Source organism: Mastigoproctus giganteus, chromosome 3, assembly GCF_048544385.1.
Source record: "Mastigoproctus giganteus isolate SK-2022 chromosome 3, ASM4854438v1, whole genome shotgun sequence".
In the NCBI taxonomy this organism is placed as follows: Eukaryota; Metazoa; Arthropoda; class Arachnida; order Uropygi; family Thelyphonidae; genus Mastigoproctus; species Mastigoproctus giganteus.
The window spans coordinates 114,917,430-114,939,073 of NC_143577.1; the positions used below are offsets into that span (position 1 = coordinate 114,917,430).

Genomic DNA, 21,644 nt, shown 5'->3' on the forward strand with positions numbered 1-21,644 from the left:
TTGTGGATTTATTGGATGATTGTTTTCTACATCAGCATGTTCGTGAGGCAACAAGAGGGAGCAATACTCTTGATCTGATTATCAGTAGTGATTCTTCATGCATTAAGAACCTGCAGATAAATGAACCACTAGGTGGCAGTGATCACAGTGTGTTGAAGTGGGATTTACTCAAGGAGGTAACTACCATCAGAGGTAAAGGGAAGGGTTTTTGTTTTCGTAAAGGCGACTATGATGGTCTGAGACAGTATTTAAATTCTATACAGTGGGACCAACTGATGATGTTACCAACAGCAAACTCAAAATGGGAAGCATTCAAGGAACTAATCTTGGTGGCTACCAGGCTTTACATACCAACTAAGAAATATTGTTCAAGGTTTAGGCCTAAATGGTTGTCAGATGGACTAATGAGACATGTGGCAGAGAAGAAAAATGCATGGGATACATACAAATTAATGGGTGACATGGAAGCCTATGATAGATATAAGTTGGTCTGTAACCAAGTCACAAAGGAGATTAGGCAGGCAAAGGCAGACTACGAAAAATCCTTGGCAAAGGATGCAAAGAAAAACAGAAAGGAGTTCTTTACATACTTGAACTCGAGAAGGAAAGGGATGAATCAGATTGGTCCACTGGATATTGATGGTTCAACAGTTGAGGATCCTGCTCAGGTGGCTAACAATCTAAACGAGTATTTTGCATCTACATTCACGCATGAGGAGTTATTCAGGAAGGAGAATGATGTAGGTAAAGTAAACATTGGCAGTGAGCTGGATGATTTTGTAATAACTGAGAGGAAAGTGGAGGAGAGATTGTTGAGGATAAACATAAAAAAGGCACCTGGGGTGGATGGGATCTATCCAGTTATATTAAAGGAGGCAGCAAAGGAAGTATGCAAACCCCTAGCCATAATTATGAGAGCTTCTTTGGACTCAGGGGAGGTACCCATAGACTGGAGATGTGCAAATGTAACCCCAATTCACAAAGGAGGATCAAAGGCTGACACAAGTAATTATAGACCTGTTAGTTTAACTTCTGTTCCAGGTAAATTAATGGAGGCACTGGTTAAAGAAGCACTGCAGGATCATCTAGACAAGAATTCAGTTATAGCTCAGACGCAGCATGGTTTTGTTAAGGGCAGGTCTTGCCTGACCAATTTGATTGGATACTATGATGTAGTCACAAAAGAACTGGATGCAGGGAATAACTTTGATATTATATATTTGGATCTTAGAAAGGCTTTTGATACTGTTGCACATGGAAGACTGCTGCACAAATTGGAGCAGTGTGGCATTGGAGGCAAATTGCTGCTATGGATAAGGGGATGGTTGAGTGGCAGAAGACAGAGAGTGGTAATCAATGGACACTGCTCAAGGAGTTGATTACAACTCCTTGAGCTGACTAATGTTATTAGTGGAGTTCCTCAAGGTTCAGTGTTGGGTCCATTGTTGTTTTCGGTGTTTATGAATGATATTGATGATGGGATATCAAGTTTAATGTCTAAGTTTGCAGATGATACAAAGGTTGGCAGGGTCGTTAAGGACACTACTGACGCTATGCTGCTGCAACAGGATCTGGAAAGGTTGAACAGATGGGCTGAGAGGTGGCAAATGAAGTTTAACATTGACAAATGTAAAGTACTACATATGGGTAACAGTAACCCCAGAGCAATGTATCAACTCTGCGGTACTACACTGACAGTGGTGGAGAATGAAAAGGACCTGGGGGTAATTGTGCAGGCAGATATGAAGTTCTCTGAGCAGTGCAGACGAGCTGCAAGAGTAGCTCATGGTGTCTTGTCAATGATATACAGGAATTTTTCTAGCAGGGATAAGGAGGTGATTATTCCCTTGTATAAGGCAATGGTTAGGCCACATCTTGAGTACTGTATACAGGTCTGGAGGCCTCATTTCAAGAAGGATGTAGAGCTGCTGGAACGGGTACAGAGAAGGGCAACAAGATTAGTAAATGGAACAAAGGGTTGCTCTTACGAAGAAAGGCTTAAGTTTTGCAAATTACAGAGTCTGGAGACTAGGCACCGGCGAGGTGATCTGATAGAGGTGTATAAGGCTTTGAATGGTTTGAGCATGCTCAATGCCAATGGGATTCTTCATCTTTCTCAGAATAATCACCTCAGAGGGCATAAATTCAAATTGAGGAAGGACGGATGTCGGATAGATGTGCGGAAATTTGCCTTTGGCCAGCGGGTGGTTGGTTGGTGGAACCGACTTCCATCACTTGTTGTTGAAGTTGATAGCCTAAACAAATTTAAAGCTCAACTGGACAGGTATTTCGAACGAACGGAGGGGTGAAATGGGAGAGGGTTTTTTTTTTTTTTTTTATTTTGGCTGATGCTGAATAAGCTTGCTTTCTTGCATCATATGCCTCTACTAATGCTAATGCTAAAATAACAATAAAAAATGAATAAATAATAATAAAAATAATAAAATAATAATGAGAAGAAAATTTAAAAAATAATAATAATAAATAAAATGATAAGAGTAAAATAATAATGAATAAAATTTAAAAAACAACAATAATAATTAATAAATAAGAGAAAAGAAAATGGACAACATGAGTGTTTCCCTCCTCCAGTAGGTAATTATCCAGCTGGCCTTTGAATTTCCCCAAACTGTCAGCCTCTACCACCCATGTAAGAAACTTATTCCACTAATTTATAACTCGCTGGCTAAAATAAAACTTCCTGCAATCCAACCTAAATACCCCCCCCATAACTTGAAATTATGGTCCCTTGTTCTAGGATCATCTATAACCGTGAAAATTTTGACCTCGTTCATTTTGCTTATGCCTCTCAAAGCCTTAAACACCTCAATAAAGTCTCCTCTAGGGTACCTAGTTTCTAAGCTCTGCAACCCACATATTCGAAGTCTTTCCTCATGTGGACGCTCTTTTGTCATTCTCACAAGGTGAGTTGCCCATCTCTGGACCCTTTCAAGAAGCACAGTGTCTTTCTTTAGGTGCAGTCTCCATACCTGAACACAGTATTCCAAGTGTGGTCTAACAATAGCCTTATACAATGGGATTATGACATCCTTATCTGGCGCCTCCGTAGCCAGGTGGGAAGGAACAGCAGTGCATAGCACACGCTTCTTGATTAGACCGGGGTTCGAGCCCGTCACCACCAAATGCGGAGGATGCAGAAAGGTCAGGGAATGACCACCGCATATCCCGGAGCAGTATGGCCTTAGTTGCTAATGCTCCTAAAAACCAAATAAGAAATATTATGCGTTATACCTCTTAGATAATCGACAATATCACCACGTTTATCGTATGCACTAACAAGCCTTTTAATTTGTTCATCACAATCGCGATACTTCTTTTTTTTTTTTTGTTGCCCGGATCACTTCCACTTAAATATTGTTCAATGCGCATTTCGTTAATACTTTGTTCTTTTTTAATTGCTGTTAAAATACATATTCTGAGTTAAAAACATTCTACTTAAGTTAAGGGTATTAAGTAGGTACCTACCTAATTCCAATTTTGGAAAATAACAGGCAATTAAATTAAAGCACCTGCAATGGTATGTATTTCCAGGAAATGTATACCCATCATATAACTTCCATTTTTAACTGCACTTAATTCTTAAATAACACTTATAGAAAAGCCTTATTTTCAATTTAAAATGACCAATAAATTTATATAAATTATATGTATTGCCTGGCGATAAAATATGCTAGCTATCATTTGTAGGCTATAAATTGTTTATAAACTTAGTTTCTTAAACTTTCGGCGAAAAACTTTCCTGGACTAAGTCTAGGAAAGTTTATCGCTCGCAATTCACTGCCAGCAATTAATCGCTAGCAGTTTACCGCCGCATCAGTTTATCGCATAAACAATTTATAGCCTACAAATATCGCCAGGCAATACATATAATTTATATAAATTTATTTTTAACTTAAGTAGCATGTTTTAGGAGAGTGGGGGTAGGGCATGGCGATTAGGGAGGTACTTATATATTTACAATCACAACATTTTCTTATTATGAGTTTATTTTTCATCCTTTTGAGTTTGCGAACGCATCTCAAATTTGCGAAATCAGAAAAAGGAAAACCGAAATTGTGCTTTAGCGGACATTTGTTTTATAAAGACAGGCAAAATGAAACAAAAATTCATTGTAAGTGTCAAAATTACCGAAAAACCAAATGTGCTGCTCGAGTTACTACAGTAGATAACACCATCGTTAAAACGTGGAAAGAGCACAATCATTGTGAAGACGCAGCAGGAGTTGAGGCAGCACAACTTCTTGATACCATTCGAACTTATGCAGAAACAACAAATAATACGCCTCATTGTATTATTTCAAATGTTTCGAGAATCTGTAGCCAAGCAGCAGCCCCTAAGCTTCCAAGTGTAGATACAATGAAACGAACAATCCGAAATATAAGAAATCGAAATTTTGATGTCCCAGTTCTTCGCAGAGACATATATAGTTTTTTCAGAAGAATATAAAACATCATGCAATGGAGAATTGTTTCTACAATTAGATTCTGGACCCGAGGACAATCGTATGTTAATTTTCAGTACGAAAAGAAATTTGGAGTTGTTAGCGCGAAGTGAACACTGTTATGCCGATGGGACTTTCAAAACTGTTCTCTTACTTTTTTATCAGCTGTGTATGATACATGGATTCAAGGACAAAATATCGCTTCCATTAGTTTATGCATTATTGCCTAACAAGTCTGAGGAAACATGTGTATCTCTACTACAGCGGCTGAAAGTATTGGAACCAGCTATGTCCCCATAATCAGTAACTATAGATTTTGAGACGGTGATGATGAATGCTTGCAGAAGTGTTTTTCCTGACGCTTCGCAACGGGTTTGTTTTTTCCACCTTTCACAATGTATTTTTCGTTCCATTCAGAATAATGGATTGAAACAACGTTATGAAACTGATGCTAATTTTGCTTTAAATATGCGAATTTTGGCAGCAATTGCATTTGTGCCCATTCCAATTGTGACAGTCGTTTTTGAACATTTGGGTGAAAATGGCGATTTTCCTCCAAAATCGCAAGAAGTTGTTGATTATTTTGTGCATACATGGATTGGACGCCCAACCAGACGACATCTTCGTCGACCACCAAAGTATTCCCATGAAATGTGGAACGTGCGCCAGCTTGTTCTTGAAGGATTACCAAGAACGAATAATTCTGTTGAAGGGTGGCATAGAGGATTTGAGGTACAAGTCACTGCTTATCATACCAACATTTGGAAATTTATCGATTGCATTAAAAAAGAAGTATTAACGAAATGTACATTGAACAATATTTAAGCGGAAGTGATCCGGGCGACAAAAAAAAGAAGTATCACGATTGTGATGAACGAATTAAAAGGCTTGTTAGTGCATATGATATACGGGGTGATATTGTCGCTTATCTAAGAGGTATAGCGCATAATATTTCTTACAATGTACATACTGTGTTGTAAATATTACAGTTTCTTAGTAATTAATTATCACAACGTGACTGATTCTGAAGATTGCATAAACATTCATTTTGAATTTTTGCAGTGTACTACGACATGCATAATGTTATAATTAGTTTAGTTTAAAATTAACCAATTGTTATATTGTTCAAATAATGGATTTTTTACTATTTTTGTGATACATGTAACTATTAAAATACATTATCTATTAAATTACATATTTCCATACATGTGTTTTTTTTATTTCCGTACTATTCCCTCATAGTTCATAGAATTCCAAAAATATGCTAATCATAGCTTAAGGCAGAAACTTAAATAAAAAATAACTTTTTATGATTTGACCAAACACATCTCATTGCTTCTAGACGGTAAAATGCGATAAACTGACGTGGCGATAAATTGCTGGCGGTAAATTTTCCTAGACTCCTAAATCAGAAGATACATATAGACGCAGTTACCAAGTTACGTAATCTGAAAAAAGGTGGAATTTTAAGTATTTTGACGGAAACTGTAGGTGTATGTAACATAAAAAAGGAAAGAATGAACGATTGAAATCAAATTTTGATACAGTTAAGGTTTTAATTAATGATGTGATATTAGCCATAAAAATTTATGCATCAGTGATACAAGACATTCATGAACACATGGAAAAATTTATAGATATACCTAAAAATTGGAGAAGCAAAAATTATTCATTTGAATTTGTTGAATGTATAAATTCTGTTCTCATAAAAAATATCCTGAATGAAATAAGAGAATCTACTTTCCACATGTTAATTGTAGATGAAAGTACTGATATTTCAGTACAAAAAGTATTAATTTTGTATTTTAAATTTCGAGTGAAAAATGAAACATATTACAAAACAGTATTTGGAGATATTTTGAAGCTTACAAACTGTGACAGTATGTACATTTTAGCAAAAATAAAAAAATTTTACAATGAATATAATCTTGATATTCAAAAGATGGTAATGTTCACATCAGATGGAGCAAGTGTTATGCTTGGAAGGAAAAATGTAGCAGCAATTCTCAAAAAGGAAATATTACATCTATCTGAACAACATTGCACACCAAGAAGATTTAGGATTGGACGGCGCATGGAAAAATGTATCTATTATGCAAGATATAGAGATGTTGCTTAGAGCTATATACACAATGTTTAGCAGGTCTGGCATAAAAAAAAGGAAAATTAGAAGAACTAGCCCAGGTTACAGAACACGATGTTGTATCTTTTAGACCATTAAATGAAGTCAGATGGTTATCCAGACATTTTGCAGTTTGATGCTTTAGTAAAAAATTATGAAATATTAATCGAATATTGCAGTGAGCAGGTTAATTAATGTAATGATCCTATTAGTAAATACTGTTTACAAATTTTGACAGATTCACAATATCACGTGGCTTTAATTGCGCTCAATGATGTATTAGGAAAGCTTGCATCGCTTTGCAAATATCTACAAAAAAGTTGTTTAAACATTATTGATGAGCATCAATATGTTAAAGCTAAAATAAAATAAAGCTTCTTAAAATTAAGAAGCCAATTTCTTGGAAAAAATATTTTCTGGAGTGAAAATGTGAAAGAAGTATTATCAAAAATTCAAAGTGATGTTGACACTGCAGCTATAATTCGCTTTATCAAACGTGTATGTGATCACTTAGATAACAGATTTCCTGATGATGAATTAAACTATTGGAAAGTATTTGATAATAATGCTATCACAAATGAAAGCAATAAATTTGACTTTGGGTAACTTAATGTGATACGCCTTGCAAAAAAATATTCATGATTTTTTACAAATAACGAAAGTGATGTTATTTCTGAAATATCAGAAGAATATTCGAATTAATTTATAATTGCCGAAAAAACTAAAACTGGAATATTTAAAATTTCAGTGACACTTAAAATTTCATACTTACAAATTTAGAGTTTTGTAATATCCATTCTCTTTGATATTATGGGAACATTTCAAGCATCAACTGCAGACTGCAAGCGAGGATTTAGCACTATGAATTCAATTAAAACAAAAAATCGAAATAGAATACATGAAGATCATTTAAGTGACCTTATGACAATCAAATTGGATTTAGCTAATGGTGTAACAATAAATGTAGATGATGTCTACAAAGAACAGAAGAGAAAAATTCCAAGAAAAATAACTAACTGTAGTGTAAATTTATTGTTACATTTTTTTTATTATTATGTATGTCCCTCATCATCATCATCATCAGCCATTTTCAATCCACTGCAGGATGAAGGCCTCTCCAGCAACTTTCCAGTTCCTTCTGTTTTGAGCACTGGCCATCCATTTACTACTCAAAAACTCATGAATTTCATCTATCCATCTCCGCCTTTGTCTTCCAGGTTTTCTTCTAGCTCCTCTTGGGTACCATTCTGTTATTTTCTTAGTCCATCTGTCATCATGTCTTCGAGCTATGTGTCCTGCCCAAGACCATTTTAGTTCTTTAATTTTGATAAGAATGTCCTTTACTTGAGTTTGCTGCCTAATCCATGTGTTTCTCTTCTTATCTAACAGTCTGATTCCCAATATAATTCGTTCCATTCTTCGCTGTGTAGTTCTTAGCTTCTCTTCCATTCTTTTGGTGAGTGCCCAAGTTTCACTTCCATAAGTCATGGTGGGGAGTATACATTGATTCATTATTTTACGTTTCAGACAAACTGGGATATTGCTCTTCAGTATGTGACTATATTTCCTGAATGCTATCCATCCAAAATTTATTCTTCTCTTGACTTCCAGCCATTTATCATTATTACAGCTAATAATTTGTCCCAGATAAGTATATGACTCCACCTTTTCAATTACTGCTCCTTCAATCATTATTTCCCTTTCCGTGGCATACTTGTTCATCATTACTTTTGTTTTAGCCATATTCATCTTTAGTCCAAAATCCTTACTAACTGTGCATAACTGATTAAGATTTTCCTCTAATTCTTTGGGATCGTGGCTTATGACCACAATGTCATCTGCAAATCGTAAATGGTTTAGGTACTCTCCGTTCACATTGACTCCTTTCTGCGACCAGTCTAATCTTCTGAAAGCTTCCTCAAGGGCAGCAATAAACAGCTTCGGAGATATTGTGTCTCCTTGTCGAACTCCTTTCTCGATTTTAAATTTGCTACTGTCTTTGTCTAGTCTAATAAAGGATGTAGCACTCTCATATATTTTCTTCAAAATCATAATATATGGAGTATCTATGCCTTGTCTTTCCAGTGCCCGAAACATTGCCTTATGCTGTATGGAGTCAAATGCCTTTTCATAATCCACAAATGCCAGGCATAATGGTGTTTTATATTCATTTGCTTTCTCCATTAGCTGTGATATTACGTGAAGGTGATCCATAGTTGAGAATCCTGTCCTAAAGCCAGCTTGCTCTTTCGGTTGATTCTCATCAAGTATTCTTTCTAATCTGTTAGTAATGACCCTTGTGAACAACTTGTAGATATGGGATAACAAGCTAATTGGTCTATAATTTCCAATTTCTGATTTATCTCCTTTCTTATGCAGCAAAACTATGATTGCATTATTCCACTGCTTAGGCATCACACCTTTTCTAATGCACTTTGTGAAGAGCCTTGCCAGTTTTTGTGTTATGTCTCTTCCTGCCAATTTTAACAACTCTACAGTAACTTCATCTTCCCCCGGGGCTTTCCGATTCTTCATTTTCTTCAATGCATGTTCTACCTCATCGGGAAGAATATCGGGTATGTTGTATGTGTTGCTACTTTGCAATCCATCTTCCCCACTGCTGGTATCATTCCCTCGCTCCTTGTATAATTCTCTATAGTAGTCTTCTGCTATTTGAATTATGCCTTCTCTGCTGTTTATAAGTACACCATCGCTATTCTTCAGTTTCAGTATCATCTGTCTTCCTGTATTACTGCTCATGGCTGCTGATTTAAATCCTTTGTTTTCCTTTGTATGTCCCTACTTATAATTAAAACAATTTGTAAAAATATTGCACATATTTAATCTTGTCTGAAATTTTTTTACTCGGGTGCATTTCTGCACTGCACAGCTATAAGAAAAATTAGAGTGAACATTACTCTCAAGTGACCCTGTCAAAATAGCTAACCAGATTAGTTAAACATGATTTTCCCTTTACAAAACCATGCTGATTATCCTTCAAAATTCCATTTCTATCTAAACGATCCTGAATTCCAACTTTGATCATTGTCTCCATTATTTTTTCTACTACTGAAGTTAGACTAACTGGCCAATAATTTCCCACTTCACTCTTAGATAATCTGAACTAATTGGGATCAGGGGTAGTTCACACTTCCGATTTGTTCGGATTTTTGAACTTATCAAAAATTCAGTTCTGGACACTAAAAAAATAGGTTTAATTTGTTTAGAAATAAAAACATTAAGTTGTAATTATGTATTTTTATTCATAGGTAACAAAACATATGGAACTTTCAACCACAATAACACATGTATTTTTTTTTTTTTTTTTTTTTTTTTTTTTTTATGGAAACCCCAAACATGAGAGGTATTAGAACTTATAGTACTTAGTACCTTGTTTGGGTTGGAGGTTGAGAATGCGAAAGAAGATATTTGTTGACATTAAACTTGAACTTCTGTAGACTGTAATTTTCAGGAAATACGTACGGAGGAAGGTTGTTCCAGAAAACAGCAGTTGAATGAATAAACGGGGAAGATGAAGAGTTGGTTCTGTGAGTTCGAAGTTGGACAGTAAATGGATGTTGGCTGGTGGCGGCATGTGTTCGGACTGTTTTGAAAGAGAGAACAAGAATTATAGAAGCCAGTTCAGAAGAACAGTGCCCATGGAAGTATCTGTAGAAAAGACATTCAGCAGAAACAGTACATCTATGAGACAGCGAGTGGAGAGACTCTGTTAGAGACGAGTCATTAATTAACCTAACTGCCCTCTTCTGAATGAAATCTAGAAGCCTGAGAGAGGCTTTGGGGGCACCGCCCCAGATGTGGGAACAATATTCGGCGGATTTGCAATTTGTACAGAGTGAACAGCTGTTTGGAAAAAAAGTAACGCTGAGAGCAAAAGAGAAAACCAAGTTTTTTAGATGCAGAGGAAGCAATATTTGTAATGTGCTTGTGCCAAGAGAGATTAGAAGTCAGGGTAAACCCCAAAAGAGATATATCATTTTGCTTAGAAATTGGAGTGTCACTAAAGATAAGCATAGGAGCAGAAGAATCCTTTTTGCGAGATATAAGACAAGACTGAGTTTTAGAAGGATTGAAATCAACTAAGTTGTCTTTGCCCCACTGGAGAATTACCTGGAGATTGGCATTTAAGGAATTGGTAGAGGAATTGGTATAGTCCTTTAACAAAAATAATTCCTTATTTTTTGCTGCGCCATTTTACGAACTTCGTTTCTTTGTTGCCAAATCTTCCACTCTTTTCAGCAAGGGTAGTTGAGTTGGACAGTATTCAGCTTGTTGCTCGTACCTAACCCTCGTGGGTAGCGCAGTTGGTAGAATCACCGTCCTCCCCACCCTGGGTGTAAAAGACCTAGTTCGAGTCCTGTCAATGGTGGGATGAATTTTTATGGGCATTTTTCACAACGTGGCTGAGTTAGTCGGTCTCAGACGAGGGTAGCATTTTATTTTACTAAGCATGGTTTTTCTACGTGAAACTTGGGGTTTTTGTCCAGCAAACAGAAAATCGACCACAGAGCACACTTTACAAACAGTATAGGTGGAGCAATATGGGCTTAGTTGCTGATGCTCCCAGAACCCAACAACAACAAACGGCATCTTTGAGGGGATGGGTCATTAGCTGATCTCATAGGTTTTTTTTTTTTTTTTTTGCACCATCATCTGAATCAAGTTTTGATGCTAAATTTAAAATTTTTTTCTTGTTTTTAATTTTTGTTATGGGTGACTTTACAACCTCATAAAATCTTGCTAGGCAACCATAATTTCAGTACAGTAAAATAAAACTCTGTAAATGTTCAGAACCTCTTCATTCCTATATCTAAACTTCATAAAAATTTTACTCCGCATCTCACTTCCATCATTTTATTTGCAGTTTCTGCATGCCATTGACACCTGTCATTTATTTTTATTTTTTTTATCGTTTTATTGATTGACTTTTTTTTTTTTAGTGTTTTATATTTTACAACCCAAAAAAAAACAAGTCAGTGAACAAAAATATCGGATTACGAAATGCTATGTATGTAAGCGTAAATTAATTTTTATTTCGCTAACCTGTGGATTCTTCCAATTTTCATGTATCATTTAATTTTGTTAATTGGTAAGGTAAAATAAAAGTATAAATTTGTGCTTTATAATCTTCATTTTTATAGCCTGTGGGTAATACCTCCAATTTTCGCCTGTTAGTATTATTGTTTAATAGAATCAAAGTTTTGTTTGCAGACGTCATCACAATAACCGGCGCTTACTGCAGTTATTTTATGGCACCAGCATAAAAAAAATAATAGTAAATGCTGGCTCGTTCGGATTATTGATGTTCGGACGAATTATCGGATTTTCAATGTTCTGCTATATTAATAACCACTCTACAACACAGCCCTCTCTTTATCCATAACAGTAACTTGCCTTGAATGCCACATTGTCCCCATTTGTTTAGCATGTGAAACAGTTTTTAAAAGCTTTTCTGAAATCTCATATAATTTTGAACAAACCATCCCAAATTTCATTAAAATCAAACATATGAATCTGGCAATTAATGCACAGAAAAATGGTCTAGGTTTATGCTTATACATATGAAGTGGTTGCTTTTTTGATCAGATCTTTTTAGTTTGTTAAATATATAAATCATGAATTATTACCATTAAAATCCATAAGGAAATATTATTATATTTAGCCATATGGTGCAAAGGAAGCCTGAGGCTTTTGCTGCACTAGCCAAATTCTGAGAGAGAGAGAGAATCAGAAGTAAAAGGGAATCATCAAGAAAGAGAAGAATGATGATATCCAGCTCAGGACCCTGGGTGTGCCAAGCACATACTCACTAATGTGAGCCCCTGGGGGGGCAGATGTGAATAAATAGAGTATTATGAAATATTGAGTGAATATTACACTGTAAGATATGGCAGTGATACAAAAAATTCATTTTATATATTATCAGTTAATTAGTTATTAACAGTTTACTTTTGTTAATCGCAAAAGAGAAAAATATAGTTAATTTAAGAAATAATTGAATATGCCTGAAATATAACACACTGCATTCATTACCTAATTTAATTTTCTTATTTTGAGTAGGAGGGAAAGGACTAGTAGTATGAAAAACATATATATGAAATTTCTTTTGTTTATGAAATTTTTTTATAAACTAAATGTAAACTTATAGAAATGTAAACTGAAATGACACTGTCATTTGTTTTTAATTTTGTTAATGTTTCTCCCTTCCTCCTCCTGCAGTGTGTGTATTCGTAAATCATGGGTGCACTTGTGGACCTTACTTAAATCCTCGGAAAGTAGCTCAATTGCCAATCCAGTTTGGACCTGGTTCTATGAATAGGGTATTAAGGGAAACAGTTCAAGCCTGTATTGATTCTGCAGTAAACAATAAAAGTGTCTTTTGTCTTCTCAGGCATGGAGATGGAAAAGTAATCATCACAGGTGATCTTCTTTATAATCAGAAATTAAATAGTATAAATATTTACATCTTATTTTTAATGGTTTTTGTTTTTCTTTGATGAAGTTCTGCTCATTTAGTTTTATTCCTATTTGTTTAACTTCCTAAAAGCTGAAAATAATGCATCTTATAAAATAAATGAAAGTTTTTATTACAAATTTTAAGTAAGTAGGATTTTTGATGCAGTTACACACAGCAAGCATGATACATCATAAGAGTTATATTTTCATATTTCTGGTGGTTTCATTTAAAAATGATACATCATTTGAATGTTTAATGGATTAAATATGTATAAGTACCGCAATATGCTGAAAATTCAGCATATACATACCATAGAATACCCCCAATCCTTGGCATTTGGTCTCCGTACCCTGTGCAGCCAAATCCATACTGTCCCCCCACATGACATCGTGCACTGTGATCATTACTGCTAGGATGATGCTTTAGACCCAGGTTGCATCATCTGCGCACGTGCATCCTGTGCAAGAAAGTCACCAAACAAAACTTTCCATCTTCCACAGAAACAATTCTGCTCATGTTGGAGATAGACAAATACATAGTCTGCATTATGCTACTACTGCTAACAACAAACAGAATGCAAATCCCACCACTCATCCCAAGTATTTCATACATAGAAACCCCAAGCTCCTTCCCGACCTTCAGAGAGCAGACCTGCCCATCTGAATCACATAGATGCCTCAAAGAAGCAAAACAGTAGCTCAAAAGAAATACAATTCCGAAAAACCAATGATGATTTCATCATTGGAACTGACACAGGATCCTGCTTTAAATCAACACAGGGAAAAGTGAGACTCTTTGCCACTAGACTTGACCAAACTACAACAGTAGCCCCCCCCCCCCTTTGAGCCCACATCAAAGACAAAACTGGAACCATCATTGATATTCGTCAAATGAAAACCAAGCATAGCACTTATGCATCATTCCTGATAATGTGTAATCATTAGGATCCCAACAGCCTCCCCTGCCCAAGCATCTGGTCTCTTGGTATGAAGGTCAAAATCTTTGTTGACTACACTCAAGAAAAGAAAAAAAAAGAATCGGTTGCCGTAGCAACCAAGGAAAGCATCTCAAAGGCTGAATACCACAGAGCCCTTCCTCCTCTTCACTCAAAATTACCAGAGCTTTGCAAATAAATTGAACACACTTCAGAACTTCTTACTACTAGAAGACTTCACATTTATCTCTCTAACAGAAACCTGGTTAACCATAGACAAGCATCTAAACTTCCTTAGTGGAAACTTTGACTTCCACATTACCTCAAGTGTGCATGTCCATAAACCACACTGCCCCACACTGTGTGTGGGGCAGTGTGGTTATGGACAGTGTTGTTTATGGAAATGATATGTGTGATATGTGAAATGATAACCACATTGTGTGGGGCAGTGTGGTTATCATTTTCCACAAAAGTCTTCTCATCACAAATACCATCTTAAAACAAAATCTCCCCACTATCATCGAAGGGGACTTTAATATGCGCTCCCACAGTATGCAGAGGCAAAAACATATTTGGATATCCTTTCACCATTTGAAATTTACCCCCTGCAGACCCCATTAACAAGATAGCATCAAAAACTGGGCCATATCTATTTGAATATAAGTAACACTACCCTCCTGCAAAATTTTGGAAGTTGTAATTCGAATCACTATCCTCTTACCATCATATTTTGCCCCTTGCCTAAGAATACTAACCAGGATAAAAACAACCACAAACTCATCTTCTCCACCAAGTTCATAAAGGAAAAAATAATCCTTAAGAAACTGAAAGCAATAAATAGACTGCATTGCAAATCATCTTTGTACCAGGACCTGGCTCACCAGCAAAATGAAACCGTATTTCAGTGACAAGCAAAAAGCCTATTGGGAATGGCGAAAAACACGAACCCAAAAATCCTACACCATCTCAAAATGAAAAGAGCAATGTCAGACAACAAACCAATAACAAGATAATCTTCGAAAAATTAACAAAATCAAATAATGGGCAGTTGCACCTTTGGAGATTGTATTAACTTTCCACCTAGTACAAGATAATCTGTAGACCCAACAACAAATAGGTCTCCCATGGAGAAGCTATCCATACCTACCCAAGAAATTGCTGTGGTCATCAGAAGCCTACCAAATAAGTGCACCACAGGTTCAGATAAATTCCCTCTTTTCATTATTAAGATATGTAGTCCTTACCTGCTTGACTTACTGTCCCATACTTTCAAGAGAATCATTGAAACGACCACTCTCCTTGAAGCCTGGAAAACGTACCACACAAAACCAATACCCAAAACCTGGAAAGTCTACAGACCTATCTCCGTAGGATGCAATTTATTAAAAATCTTTGAGGAATCCATAATCAAACAATTAAATGATCAATGTTTTGGCCACCATACATCATCATATCTTCACTCAGTCGTTGAAAACAAATCAACTAGAACAAACTTATTAGAGACAAGTTGCAGGTTCCAAACCGCTCTGAATAAAAAAAGCCAGATGGATATACACTCCTGGGACATTAAAGCCACTTTTGACAGGGTAGCAATTCAACCTCTCCTCCACTCCTTGGAGACTCACTGTTGCATTGCAGGTAACTTACTCACTCTATTACAGGAACTACTTACACAGAAACACATTATTGTTAAGTATGAAAACTTTAGCATCAATTACACACTAAAACAAAGCAGTGTTAGGTGGGTCAGAAAACTGCTAACTTGGGGAGATTCACAGACTAATAGATTAACCGTAGCCACAGGCAGAGGTGAAACTGATTCTTCCACTGCTGTTATTGGAATGAGCAGCAGCCTCGTAAGCGAGGTGCTGGAGATTTCAAGGGCTGCTGGGAGTCATCATGGAACAAGTAAATACATGGGCTGTGCTAGGGGAACTAAGAGTAAGAATAGGTGCATGTATACTTGCATTTACACCAATGCTAGGAGTATAGTAAATAATTTTGATGTGAATTTGAAAATTTGAGAGTTTGAAGTGCTGGTCAAGACATCAAAGGCAGATATTGTTGGGATATCAGAGACATTGCGTCACACAGATGTAAGAAATGCAGAATTGTAATTTGGAGAGTACAATGTATACAGACAGGATAGCACGGGAGGAGGGGTCATACTGTTAGTAAAGAAACAAAATCTAAGGAGGTACATCCAATTAACATGGATGGACAGTGCAGTGTTGAGTAAATTTGGTGTGGCATAAACATTTGGAAAGCAAAATTGAGAGTAGGAGTGTGTTATAGGTATAATGACTCTTATGAGTACAATGAACTATTGTACATAGAAATAGTGGGCCAGTAAATCAGATTGTCTTATAATGGGGGATTTTAACTTCCCAGATATAGATTGGAACTTTTGGGTTGGTCACTCGAACACTAGCAAGTGTTTTATGAATTTATTGAATGATTGTTTCTGCAACAGCATGTGCGAGAGGCAACCAGGGGAGTAATACTCTTGATCTGATTATCAGCAGTGATTAGCATTAGTACAGGCATATGATGCAAGAAAGCAAGCTTATACAGCATCAGCCAAAAAAAAAATTTCCATTTCACCTATCCATTCACTCCATATGTTTGTCTAGTTCTGCCTTGAATTTATTCAGGCTGTCAAGTTCCACAACGACAGATGGAAGTTTGTTCCAGCAATCAACCACACGCTGGCTAAATACAAAATTCTGCACAGCTATTCTACAATTACCTTTCCTCTATTTGAATTTGTCTCCTCAGACAATTAATCTGTGCAAAAGGAAGATTTCCATTAGCATTCAGCTTGCTCAAACCATTCAAGGCCTTATACACTTCAATCAGATCACCTCGCAAGTGCCTAGTCTCCAGACGCTGCTTGCAGAACTTAAGACTTTTTTCATAAGAGCCTTTGTTCCATTCGCCAATCTCGATGCCCTTTTCTGTTCATATTCCAGCAGCTCTACATCCTTTCCAAAACGATGCCTCCAAACCTCTTAACAGTACTCAAGGTGTAGCCTCACCATTGCCTTATACAAATGTATAATCCCCTCCTTATCCCTGGTAGAAAAATTCCTGTATATCATTGACAAGACACCATGAGCTACTTTTGCAGCCTTGCCTACACTGCTCCAAAAACTTCATATTTGACTGCACAATTACCCCCAGGTCTTTTTCGATCTACACTACCCTGAGTGTAGTACCACACAGTTGATATATTACTCTGGGGTTACTGCTACCCATATGTAGTAATTTACATTTATCAATGGTAAACTTCAGCTAAACTGTCATTAACAACCCTGCCAACCATCGTATCATCTGCAAACTTGGTCATTAAGCCTGATATACCTTCATCAATATCATTAATAAAAACAGAAAACAACAATGGGCCCAACACTGATTATTCATTCATTAGTAATCTGCAGATAAAGGAACCACTAGATGGCAATGATCACGGTGTACTGATATGATATTTACTCAATGATGTAGCTACTGTCAGGGGTAAAGGGAAGGGTTTTTGCTGTCATAAAGATGACTACAGTGGTCTGAGAACTTTTTTTATTTCTATACTGTGGGACCAGCTGATGATGTTACCAACAGCAAATTCTAAATGTGAAACATTCAAGGAATTAATCTTGGAAGCTACTAGGAAGCTTTTTATACCAATTAAACTATTCAAGGTTTAGGCCTAAAATGGATATCAGATAACCTAGTGAGACTCGTGGCAGAGAAGAAAAATGACATATAAATTATCAGAAGACACAGATGCCTATGGTAGATATAAAATAGTCTGTAATCAAATCACAGAGGAGTTTAGGCAAGCAAAGGCAGATTACGAGAAATCTTTGACAAAGGACGCAAAGAAAACAGTAAAGAGTTCTTCACTAATGTAAACTCTAAAAGGAAGGGGTTGAATCATATTGGTCCACTTGATATCGATTTTTGATGATCCTGCTGAGGTAGCTGACAAACTGAATGAGTATTTTGCATCTACATTCACTCATGAGTTAAGGAAGGTGGATGGGATCTATCCAATTATATTAAAGGAGGAAGCAAAGGAAGTAAGCAGGCCCTTAGCCGTGATTATGAGGGTATCCTTGGACTTGGGAGAGGTCCCCATGGACTGGAGATGTGCGGATGTATGCCCACTTCACAAAAGAAGAAGAAGAAGAATTTATTATATACAGAAGGCACATTTCTGTATACAACTCCCTTCACAGCTACAAGCCAGGGATTGAAAGAAGCTCAAAAAGTGGTACAAGTAATTACATGCCTATTAGTTTAACTTCTGTTCCGGGAAAAATAATGGAGTTACGTCAATGGTTAAAGAACAACTGCAGGATCGTTTAGACGACTGCAGTTATAGTTAGACAGCATGGGTTTGTTAAAGGGAAGTCTTGTCTGACCAGTTTGATTTGATACTATGATGTGGTCACAGAAATAATATTAGAAAAGCTTTTGATACTGTTGCACACGGAAGACTATTGTACAAGTTGGACCAGTATGGCATTAAGGGCAAGTTGCTGCTATGGATAAAGGGATGGGTGAGTCGCAGACGACAGAGAGTAGTAATCAATGGACACTGCTCTTTGTGGACTAATGTTATTAGTGGAGTACCTCAGGGGTCCGTGTTGGGGCCCATTGCTATTTTCTGTATTTATCAATGATATTGATAAAGGTATATCAGACTTAATGTTCAAGTTTGTAGATGATACAAAGTTGGTAGGGTTGTTAGTGACAGTAAGGACAGTATGCTACTACAACAGGATCTGGAAAAGTTGAGCAGATGGGCTGAGAGGTGGCAACTGAAGTTTAACATTGACGAATGCAAAGTGCTGCATATGGGTAGCAGTAACCCCAGAGTAACATACCAACTGTGTGGTACTATACTCAGGGTAGTGGAGAATGAAAAAGGTCTGGGGGTAATTGCGAAGTCAGATATGAAGTTTACTGAGCAGTGCAAAAATGATGCAAGAGTAGCTCATGTGGTTTTGTCAATGATATATAGGAATTTTGCTAGCAGGGATAAGAAGGTGATTGTCCCTTTGTATAAAGCAATGGTCAGGCCTCATTTTAGGACAGATATAGAGTTGCTGGAACAAGTACAGAGAAGGGCAACGAGATTAGTGAGGGGAACAAAGGATTGCTGTTACCAAGAAAGGCTTAAGTTCTGAAAATTGCAGTCTGGAGATGAGGCACCTGTGAGGTGATCTGATTGAGGTGTTCTTCCTCTTGCACCTGAAGGAGCATAAATTTAAATTGAGGAATGACATTTATAGAATAGATATGCGGAAATTTGCCTTTAGCCAGTGGGTGGTTGTTTGCTGGAACAAGCTTCCATCTGTCGTTATGGAAGTTGATTGCTTAAATAAATTCATGGCTGAACTAGACAAACATTTTCAAGTAAAATGGATGGGCAAACTAGGATTTTTTTTTTTTTTTTGCTGGTGCTATATAAGGTTGCTTACTTGCATCATTATTCCTCTACTAATGCTAATCTTTAATAGTTCTGTTGGCTAAGGTAAAGAAAGCCAGCGCGAGAACCACTGGAAATGTCGGCTAACCTACGTGGAAAATTAGTTTCCCGATACTGCACTCTAGCACTGCTCGGTCGGTAAACAGACAGTAGGTGTTATCGATCTGGAGCAGAAGTCGAGAATGATATATTGATTGACAGGTAGGCATGGCAAACGATGAAATGATTGGTGGTGGTGGTGGGTGTGACAGACGACAAGCTACTGTGTAGCATTGGTTGGCATTATGATGTGTATTTATGAGTAAAGAACGGTGCATAATTAGTTTTGTAATGAATGGTAAACACGTAATAGTAGCCATGAATCTTTCAAAAATGGAACAAATTTGTAAGGAAAATAAAACGTTGCTTGATTTTTTGATGAAAATTAATTTAATAAGCCCGAAATTGTACTTTTTTAAGTGCAATGATTATTTTAAATTAATTGAATCACGAACAGAGTCGTGGAAAGTTCTGGTATTGTAAAAAATGTTCTGCGTGAGTTCCTTTATTAAAACAGTTTTATGGAAAATACAAAACTTCCATTAATAAAGATAATGTATATTATATACTTTTGGTCAACGTGTACGCCAGTAACTACGACATTCCATCTGCAGATTTCAAAAGTAACAGCAATTAAGTTTTATAAGAAACTAAGAGATATTTGCAAATTGCAGTTGTTAAAAAACCCGTTAAGTTTGGTGGATCGGGGAAAACTGTAGAAGCAGATGAAACTGTATTGGTAAAACCAAAACATCACATAGGACGAAATTTAACTGCTAGAAGAAATGGGTGTTTGGAGTATTTGAAAGAAAATCAAAATTCATCTTCATGAAATTCATAAAAAATCGAAAAGCAAAAACTCTTTTATGCATTATTAGAAAAGTAGTGAAGAAAAGTACCACCGTCATAACAGATTAATGGCGTGGATGTGTGTAGTACAACCTTAGAAAAAAAGAATTACAAACATTTAAAGGTGAAACAAAAGGAACATTTTTGTAAATGCACATATGAATGCACGTATCATAACATCAATCTGAAAGACTAAATGGCAGTTGTAAAGATATGTTGACTGGTCACATGAATGAATATGTGGCGTCAAATTTATGGAAAAAATCATGAAGATACTTTTCAGAATATTATTACTCAAATTGCGAATAGCTATTGAGGTCCAACTATATGGATTTGTATTCATGAATTTTTTTTTTTTTTACTGAAAAAGTTCTGTTCCGTTCATTTTTATGTTCTTCATATGTTTTTTTCTCATTATTAAAAGCAGATATTTGGAGTTCATGAGTGTTTTTACTATATTATTGATTTAAGTTTGGTTTCGAAAAAAAGGAAAAGGTCTCTTTATTTTTCGTTTTATTTCATAACCTGACCTTAAACGCTAGGTTAGGAAATAATAGAAAAAGAAAGATTCTTTATATGTATATATATATATGTATATGAATGTGTAGTAAGAAACATTAATACAGGGTCTGCAAAGATGGATATGAGAAGTACACGTAGTGCCTGAACTAAAGGGGTGTAAAGGACAGCAGAAAAAAGAAGTTACGTAGTAATAAAATAGGTGAAAGAATTTTAAAATCCTAGTACGATTATGAATTAAGATTAGATTATTAATGGCATAATTAACAAGCCAATAGGAATTTTTCTCATCTGCTTAGTTTGCTTATAGAACTTATAATTTTACTACTATATATATATATATATATTGTGAATTTAGCTATTGAGGTGTTGATTAATATTATGATACGTGTGTATCTGCACGAGTGTCTTTAAAAATACAGTAATAAAAAATTAATATTTTGTTAATAAACAATTTAGGCACTAGTCCACCCATGATTTTAAAGAAAAAAGATCAGGTTACTCCTCCACTTCGGGAGGGGTTCAAGCTCCCATAGGATTCAAGCGGAGGTAACCTGACCTTTTTTTCGCCATTATGGAAAGCGTTCATTAGGACAAGTTACCATTGAAGCAAGTGACCATTAGTGCTTCTGAGATTAGGGTAAGTGATACAAACCGATGTTATCGTCTGTTGTGTTCACGCACCAATCAGCACATCTTTTGCCACACCTACCTGTCAATCAATATATCGTTCTCGACTTCTGCTCCACA

The 21,644-nt window shown here is 36.2% G+C and overlaps 1 protein-coding gene across 3 annotated transcripts in view; it reads left to right on the plus strand.

Annotated features, from left to right (window-relative positions):
* Window positions 1–21,644, plus strand: part of Scm (Polycomb protein Scm) — a 427,976-nt gene that overhangs the window by 277,113 nt on the left and 129,219 nt on the right. For all 3 annotated transcript variants that reach the window (XM_090370651.1, XM_090370653.1, XM_090370652.1), the window contains one exon: window positions 12,825–13,025. In XM_090370651.1, the coding sequence (XP_090226777.1) occupies window positions 12,825–13,025 (201 nt within the window). The remainder of the gene's footprint in view (window positions 1–12,824; window positions 13,026–21,644) is intronic.